General features: G+C 33.0%; 2 protein-coding genes across 3 annotated transcripts in view; one reads left to right on the top strand and one right to left on the bottom strand.

The window, feature by feature from the left end:
• Positions 1–2,393, top strand: part of LOC115243927 (dnaJ homolog subfamily C member 17) — a 7,664-nt gene extending 5,271 nt beyond the window's left edge. The window contains exons 3-7 of the mRNA XM_029821233.1: positions 1,177–1,323; positions 1,406–1,618; positions 1,697–1,777; positions 1,860–2,042; positions 2,135–2,393. Of these exons, the coding sequence (XP_029677093.1) occupies positions 1,177–1,323; positions 1,406–1,618; positions 1,697–1,777; positions 1,860–2,042; positions 2,135–2,245 (735 nt within the window). The 3' untranslated portion in view covers positions 2,246–2,393. The remainder of the gene's footprint in view (positions 1–1,176; positions 1,324–1,405; positions 1,619–1,696; positions 1,778–1,859; positions 2,043–2,134) is intronic.
• Positions 2,394–8,579: 6,186 nt separating this feature from the next.
• Positions 8,580–9,453, bottom strand: part of LOC115243925 (calpain-A) — a 41,212-nt gene continuing 40,338 nt past the window's right edge. For both annotated transcript variants that reach the window (XM_029821231.1, XM_029821230.1), the window contains one exon: positions 8,580–8,776. In XM_029821231.1, the coding sequence (XP_029677091.1) occupies positions 8,691–8,776 (86 nt within the window). In that variant the 3' untranslated portion in view covers positions 8,580–8,690. The remainder of the gene's footprint in view (positions 8,777–9,453) is intronic.

Here is a 9,453-nt window from a genome sequence, read left to right on the forward strand (position 1 = left end):
TATATATATACTTTTTTTAATATAATTGTCATTCAAAGTGAGGTACTTGTGGTATTGTGGCATAAATTTTTATGTATGCCCTCATCAAAGTATGGTGGCACCAAATTGGAATTTTAGCATTGCTTATTAATTCTTTGTTACCTTTGAATTGCTGTGTTCTCAGCCATACTTTTATGCAAACGAAAAATCTGTCAAAAAATCTCTATCGGAACTTCTGGAGCAATGCAATGGGAGTTCGATCATCCATCCTGCAGTCTGGATCTTGCACATAATGCCTTCATCTGTTCATATGAAAATGTAGTTAATTATAGATATTCTTTTTGGATTTAATATTATTATTATATATTATATGACTGATATTTATATGTATATTTGTAAACAACAAATATAATAACTGAAAACTGTAAAATAAAAATAATTCGAAATACAATTTAAGTTTCTTTATTGCCCAGTAGAATAGAAAAAGAGAGATGAATTTCGTGCAGTTTTTTAAAAGTTGTTTTTATTAACTTTTTTAAAATGTTTTAATATGAAAAATGTTGTTTAATATAAAAAATATGTTGTTTGATATAAAAAATAAAATAATTTAATATTGGTTTACGTATTGATTTACAAATATATATTTGTATTTACAAATAAATCATAGATAATTCTATTATTAAAAAACGTTTTATTCGTCTGTTAAAATATCTGCCAGTAGCTGATTCCATAACGTGCTATATTCATACAATTACAAATGTGACATTTATAAATTATCATCCATCCTGCAGTCTGGATCTTGCACATAATGCCTTCATCTGTTCATATGAAAATGTAGTTAAGAATGCAGCGATTCGAGGACAATGAAGAGCTGATGTGATGAGTGGTGTTAAGAGTTGGCTGAGATTCTAATTTGGCGGCAATGTACTTTGATAAGAGTAAAAGCTTGTGCCGCATTACGACAAATGCCTCAATTCGGATGACAATTATGTCCAGAAAAGTAGTGTACATATAGAAGTAATTTTTGTGTATAATGAAATGTTTTTCCTGTTTTTTATTTTATTTTGCATCCCAGAAGTTGATTTCCAAATAGGAAATGTATTTGTATTATCAACATCATTAAACACATTTGTTCTTAGACTTCAAGAAAGTTTCGTAACTAATCTAATTTATTAAAATGTTTTGTTATAAAACAAGGCGGCATATGATGAAAGTATCGCTGCAAAAAAACGAGCAAAGGAACGTAGTAGAGAATTTGATGCCAAGAGAAGAAAATTAAAAGACGATTTGGAAGCTCGAGAGGAGACTTTTAAGCGAGCAAAATCTGACGAGGAACGAATGAAAGTATGTAATCAATTTCTTTAAAATTATAATATTTCTTACATTATTAACCACAGAGATCTGTAAAATATATAATTATTTATAGACGGAAATAGAAAAATTACAAAAGGAAGGAGAAAAACTGCTAGAAGAGGAGGCTTTGATACAAAAACAACGGATGCAAAATCTGTGCAAGGAATTTGATAAAAAGGAATCTAATACAAAAAGTTTTATAATCAAAATTAGATGGCATACACAAGAAGATGATCCATCCAATGGTGGATATAATCATGATGTTCTATATAAAATGTTTTCAAAAGTAAGTAATTATTAATCATTCAGTTCCAAAACTATAGTTATACCTTTCAAGTATTCTTATTTTCGATTTTTTTCGTAGTATGGAGACATAGTAGCACTTGTTGTGTCATCTGCAAAAAGAGGCACAGCAATGGTAGAATTTGAAGATAAAAGTGCAGCAGTAAGTATGATGCTTTTCAATAGAACAATCATGTCATATAATTTTATATAATAAAATTCTTTAATAAAAATATTTGTTTCAGGAAACAGCTCTTTTAACACAGATTGGATTAATCAAAAACCCACTAAAACTTCGTGGTCTATGGAATGGACCACAAAAACATTCAAGTGCTAATTCTAATATTGGACAATTATCTCCTGCAGGCACACATTTGAAAAATGAAATAAGCAAACCTCTCAGCTTTGCTTCTGCACCTGACATATTTGTATGTATTAGTTAAATTCACTGTAATAGAAGCAAAATTACTGTTTAAAATATTATGATAATAATCTTATGTAACATTTTCATATTGTACAGGCGCAAGTAAAATATAGAATGTCAGATGCAGAATTTGAAGTATTATCTAATTTAAGAAGAGCAGAGGAACGCAAACGGCTCATTGAAGAATTGAAAGCAGAAGAAACATAAAATTTTAGTATTATGTATTTACTTTTTCTATATGAGAAATATATATCGACAGTAGAAATATTATTGTATATATTAATGCTTAACTTTTAATGATACTACAAACTGTAAATAACTATAAAAAATAAAGCCATTATTAAATTCACATTTCGAAAAACGCGCGTTTATAAGAATCTTCCATTTTCATGCGAAAAATCTGTCAAAAAACTCTTATCGAAACTTCTGGAGCAATGGGAGTTCGATTTTCCATTCTACAGCCTGGACGCCTGGACCTTGCACTGAATGATTTTCAACTGTTCACATGTATGAAAATGTAGTGAAAAATGCAGCGATTCGAAGGCAATGAAGACCTAATGTGATAAGCAGTGCTAGGAGTTGGCTGAGATTCTAGTTTGATAGTAATATACTTTGATAAGGATAAAAGCTTGTGCCTCAATTCGAATGACGATTATGTCGAGAAAAATACTGTATACAGGATGGGGAAAAAGTCCCGGACCCCTGAAATATCTCAGGAGTGGGATAGAAAAAAATGTGAAATATAAAAGTAGCAGGATTCAAAGTGAGGCACTTGATAATCACCTTGACCTTGATCTTGGAGTCAAATTTAGAGATCATTTCAAGATCAACTTTTTTTTTTAAATGAAATCCCTTATTTTTTATTCTATATTCTTAGAACTCTTCTTGAGACCTTTTCAAAACACTATAATAAAGTATTTCTTCATTAAGTATTTTTCAAGTTATTTTATATCTTAATCTGACATATTTTATTAATAGAAAAAATAAAATATCTCGTAAAATAGTTTTCGATAATCTTACCGTAATTCATCGCTCATCGCGTCCAGTGTGCGAGGGCCATAAGACGTTAGAGAATTCCGTTACAAGGGCCCAATTCTTGAATTCATTCGCAAGAGAAACGTATTCGCAAATTCCATTCTTATGAGAAATCTACAATTTGATTGGCTAAAAGCCATGCAATAGCCAATCAACTTGCAATTTTTCTGTAAGAGCAGAATGTGCGCATACGTTTCTCTTGCGAATGAATTCAAGAATCGAGCCCCATCTTGAATCTCAATCTTCAATGCGTAGTGTAATACCCCTGCCGAAAATGTTTGATTAAAACTGATTTAAAAAAAAGTAATCCGAATCGATCGAGATTTCTGCACCGAAAATGCGGTATTAAAACCGATTGAAAATAGTCAAATCGATTTTAGTACGCTTCAGGCGGATTAATGTTGGGTGATATACATCCACCTCAATCCGAAATTATACGATTTCATAAGTTATAATTAGATCGGTTTTAATTGCAATTGAATTGGAATTTACCATAGTCAATCCATAGGTAAAAATAATCCCTTTTAATAAAAAATTTTATCATTTCGCAGATGAAAAGTAAATTGATTTTATGTAGTGTGAAGTCGGATTTGCTGTTATCATGAGTCACAATCAATTATTGAATCGGTGTTTCTACAATTGAAACGGACTCAGTTGTTAAAAACAAATATACGATTTCTCCGCAGAGGGTCCGCCTTATATCCCCGCTTGACCGCTTTCAACTTCCAGGTTGGCTCGCTTAACCTTCGCCGCGTAGCGGCGCCGCCCGGGACTACGCGCGGACACGCGAGCGCGTGGGCCGCCAAATTGCGGGTCGCACTATCGTATCGCGGATTGTGCTTAATGTGACGACCTACGGCAGCCACAATATCCATTCGATTATTCGTGTTTATTTGGATTGACAACAATATGGATTAGAATGTAATGATTTTAGATTGGAAATAATCCGCGAAAGCGATATTAAAACCGATTATAATTCGTTCGGAATTAAAATCGATTACTTTTTAATCCGGGCGCGGATTGAACCGATTAAAACCGATTAAAACCGATTAAAACCGATTAAAACCGATTAAAACCGATTAAAACCGATTAAAACCGATTAAAACCGATTAAAACCGATTAAAACCGATTAAAACCGATTAAAACCGATTAAAACCGATTAAAACCGATTAAAACCGATTAAAACCGATTAAAACCGATTAAAACCGATTAAAACCGATTAAAACCGATTAAAACCGATTAAAACGGATTATGTTTTAATCGGTTTTAATCGACCATTTTCGGCAGGGATGTCGTATAGCCAACTCGCCAGCTCGAGATCTCGAGGTTCATGTAACTACGCTATATCTACACCTCAAGAGAGAAGGAGACAAAAGAAGATATACCTGTCTTCTTCTATATCCCGAAGCTGGCCGAGCGTCGAGCACACACGGACGAGAGCTCATGCTTTCGTGTGTCATAGACATAGAATCTTAGAACATATATACCTGGAAGGGGAATTGCCTATGCTTCCCGTGGAAAAGATCTGTGACCATAAACATAGTATATCTAGACCGAGTGTTGAGGAATGGGAGCCGAGGTGCACGTAGAAAAGGACATACTCTGTTTCGTGCCCCTTGCGTTCTCTCTCGCTCGCACGTAGCATGACGAAAGAGAGCGCTATGCTCTGTGCGAGTAATTCGGATTGGAAATAATCCGCGAAAGCGATATTAAAACCGATTATAATTCGTTCGGAATTTAAATTGATTACTTTTTAATCCGGGCGCGGATTGAACCGATTAAAACCGATTAAAACGGATTATGTTTTAATCGGTTTTAATCGAACATTTTCGGCAGGGACGGGCTTAACAGATATAAGAGGACATCGCTACCACTTTGTCCATGGTGGGACAAAGATTGTGATCGTCTTATAAGAATTAGAAGGGCTGTCCTAATTAAATTTAAATTCTCCCAATCAAGAGAAGATTTCTTGGAATATAAAAAAACAGAGGCAAGAGCAAGAGTTGGCCTGAAAAAAGCTAAAAAAGATAATTCTATAAATTTTTGCAATAATTTACGTAAAGACTCAAATCCTTCATACATTTGAAGGAAGGTTAAATGTTTTAAGAATCGTTTTAATTTTTCAGAAACTGCTAATAAATACGACCCATCTGTTTTAGAAGTGATTGCGGAACAAGTCGACTGTTTGTTCCCATCATGGACCGCTGTTATGCCCGTATCAGACTATGCATTGAAAATTGAAGATTGAAGATTAAAGATTGGAATTCGACTAATCAAAACAAAAGGGACTAAAATTTCTTTGTTGTGATTGATCAAATTTCAATCTTGAATCTCAATTTTCAATGCGTAGTCTGATACGAGCTTTAGTCCTTCAAATCTTCCCTTAGGGGAGGTTGATAATAATTCTTTCTTGGGCACCCCTTTTACGAAAGAGGAGTTTCAGATGGCAATAGGACATGTCGATAAGAGATCAAGTCCAGGCATTGACGGAATAGATTATTTCATCATATCAAAACTTCCAGAATCGGCCAAAAATATTCTTCTGGATCTATATAATAGATTTTTCCATCTTCAGACTTACCCGCGGGAGAATGGAAGGAATACTTGGTTTTTTCATTCCTAAAGATGAATCAAGAAATAAATTCAGGCCTATCTCCTTATCTGCTTGTTTGTGTAAAGTAATGGAAAGAATGATATGTAATACTCGATTGGTGGTGTGAAATAATAAACGCTCTCCCGGATTCGCAATTTGGGTTCAGACGAAGTAAGTCCTACATAGACGATCTTTCAATATTATGCTCGAATATTCTTTTGGCCAAAAATCGTAAACATTTTACGACAGCGTCATTCCTAGATATTAAATCAGCATATGATAATGTTTTAAGCGATATATTAATAAACAAACTTAATAGATATAATTTACCAACGAGTATTCTATCGTTTATTCAATATTTGACTGTTTCTAGAAAGGTTTTTATTTATCTGTCCGATTTCTGAACAATCAGTTCAATATCTGAATTCCCTGTGTTGGGGTCGTATCAGACAAATTAAACTGATAAAAATAGTTATTATACCTTTAATCTTACTAGACGCTCTTTGCAAGCTTTATATAATCATCGTATGTGTGACTAAAATTTAAATGCGGGATAGATAACGCAACGCGCGCCGCATAGCGGTAAATGAACGAACTAGCGATTACCGAATACTGTTTTTCGTAATGTTCTGTGCTGTATGGGAATGTATAGTTAATATTCCAAATTTTTCTTGTTAATTGCGATTTGCGAGACAACTACCTTAATTCATATATGTACATATAAAGACGCTTTTTTTCTTTATATTTTTAAAAATATAAATTAAATTATTTAAACGTTAATTATTCAAAAACTATGAATGCTTTGAGTTTCATCTAAAAAAAAACATCTCAAGATTCTCAAACAGGCCAAAGAATCTGTAATGACAAACATGTCTGTCATCTTTTATAATTTCCTGTTGGAAATGTATATAATAGAAACACAATGCATAAGTACAAAGTTTATTTAGTATGGATGCAACATGTTGATAAAAAAATATAATATTTATGATTGTGCATTTTGCAACATTTGACCATACACATTTATGGGCACTTATTTTCTTTTCATTACATATATTATATGGCTATTAGTTTTATAAAATGAAAAATAAAATTATTAAAATATTATAATTGTTGTTTCATGTTTTACTCAAATTGAAAATTTGCACAAATTATAGACTAGCTTATACACACACATGTTTCAATAAATTACATATATTTTAATTGTATATTTTAGTAACGCTGAAATTGTGTGGAACATGTTAAGGCACACAGTACCATGCATATAATTTTTTTACATATGCAAATTAACATAATCGCAAACTGCAAAAATATGTGTACATATATATAAAGATAATTTTTTTCTTTTAAATATATATATATCGCATGTTATATTGCAGTTACATTGTTAAGTGGGAAATTATAACATTGATGTTATATTGCTGTTACTTTGTGTTTACTGGGATCAGTTTGAAGAAGCGAGAGTTAATAGGCTTGTGTGCACATTACACACGTACATGCACACATAATATGCACAGAGGAGGAAATTTTATACATATACATGTAGATATATATACAGGATGTCCTAAAACTATCGTACTTCCTCTTAATGGCAAATTCCTTAGAACATTTCAAGACGAAAATCCTAATACAAAAATGTCGAGGCTATAATAGTTTTTAATCGGGAAGCGATTATATTTCACGAATGATAAGGCTGAGATTTCGCGCGCTTATTTCATGGCCGGCTTACTTCAACTTACCCTAATGTACGCAAACATTAATGTACGCATATTTCACTCTCAAATACAATTAATCGAAACGCGGATTCTGAATTCTGAAGTTGAAGCGGACAAGGTTATATACAGGGTGTCCGACAAGTAAGTGACCAAACGAAAGGTGGAGGTAGAATGGGTCAAACTGAAAAGAAAAGTCCTATACTATTTTTTTCTATAAGGCTTTATAAAAGAGTTATTATTGAGTAAAGTCTGGCCCATCAGCGTCGACTTTTAGTCGGACGCACTCAGTGAGCCGCCCGCCTGATAGTGTGCGTCGCCGTAGCGACGGAGCGCTCACGCACATTACCAAGCGCGCGGCTAAAGGTCGGCGCTGATTGGACAGACTTAAACAATAATAACTCCTTTATTAAGCATTATAAAAAAAGATGGTTCAGGACTTTTCAGTTTGACCCAATCTACCTCCACCTTTCGTTTGGTCACTTACTTGTCGGACACCCTGTATAAGAAGGTTAAATCATGATCCCCGATTATTCATAATGCAATGCTAAGAATCAATGTGTGAGCCAATAACAGTCTACCTTATTTAGCACCTCTTTTCAATAGCGACTGCTCACACATTGATTCTTTGCATTGCATTATGGGTAATCGGGGCTCATGACTTAATCTTCTTATTATATATCTTCTTATATATCTTCTCATATATTATATAACCTTAGCGGACAAGATATCCTACTAGCGCCACGTAGTGGCCGGCGTCATTATTTTGCCACCGTTCAGTATAAGTGCTATAAGAGTGTCAGAGAGCCATGGAAACGACGAAATAATAGATACTTTCATGGTAACTTCATTGATCGACCACTTTGATAGCTGAAGTTGAAATATGTCGCAAATTTTTAATTGAGTCATTTTTGAGATGCCTTTAGTTCTTGCATTATTCGTAAAAAGAATGTACTAATGCAATGCGTAAGAAGCGGGAAAACATATAATGACAATGCTATTGTAAATTTATACGATAATTATAATATCATAGAAAAGGCTCTCCATTTATAGCATTTTTTTCACTTGTCATTTCGCCATGCCTGAGCGCGCAAAATCTCAGCCCTGTCATTCGTAAAATATAATTGCTTCTCGTTTAAAAACTATTATAGCCTCAACATTTTTGTATTAGAATCTCGTTTTGAAATATTCTAAGGAATGTTGCTTTCTATGTCAACAAATACTGCTCATTTACGATTGCCCATTGTTAAATTATTATCAGGAAACTTCTCGGGTTTAAAATGAAAGTAAATTATGATAAATATAAATTTATATATTATGAATAGAGCGTTTTTTCTATCCATTCTTCCATCGTAAATGTGGCTGTGTTGGTTTGATCTGGATCTCTCTCTCTGAAAATGTCTGCAACAATGGCCAAAAATATAATCGATACTTTATTTTATGCTTATTAATAATTGGCAGTAGTTACATATATTTTTATTATACATATAAAATATCAATACACATGGCGTAATAATTACTATTAAAAAATTTATATATTAATGATATATATTATATTAAAATCCCAGATAGCAAAATGCTAGCAGCATGCGCGCAGATTGGCAGCAAATTTAATCAGAATTCCATGCCGAAACCATAGCCATCTGTGACCACATTAAGCTCAGGTTTTGTAGACAGAGCCTGCTGACAGGCAATATGAGCAGATTGGCAGCAAAAATCACGCAGAGCCTGCGCGCAATCTGACGGCAGATTGACAGCAGAAATCGAGCAGTTTCTAGACATTTATATAAAATGGTACATTTAAATGGATTTAAACATTTAAAAGGTCTCGATTCCAAGTAGCAAAATGACAGTAAATTTTGGTCACAAAATAACCAATTAGACGTCCTAAAGTTAGGTCTCATAAGATTCAAAAATGACGTCAATAGTTGATATGTCACCTTCACGAGATGTCATTTTCTGACGTTTGTATTAATAACATAAATTTATAATATTAATAATATATATTAATGTAATATATATAAGAAAATTTGAATAATTTAATTTATGAAATTAAATCAAAATTAAATTATTTTATT

The sequence above is a fragment of the Formica exsecta genome, unplaced genomic scaffold (genome assembly GCF_003651465.1).
Source record: "Formica exsecta isolate Colony F162 unplaced genomic scaffold, ASM365146v1 scaffold76, whole genome shotgun sequence".
Classification (NCBI taxonomy): Eukaryota; Metazoa; Arthropoda; class Insecta; order Hymenoptera; family Formicidae; genus Formica; species Formica exsecta.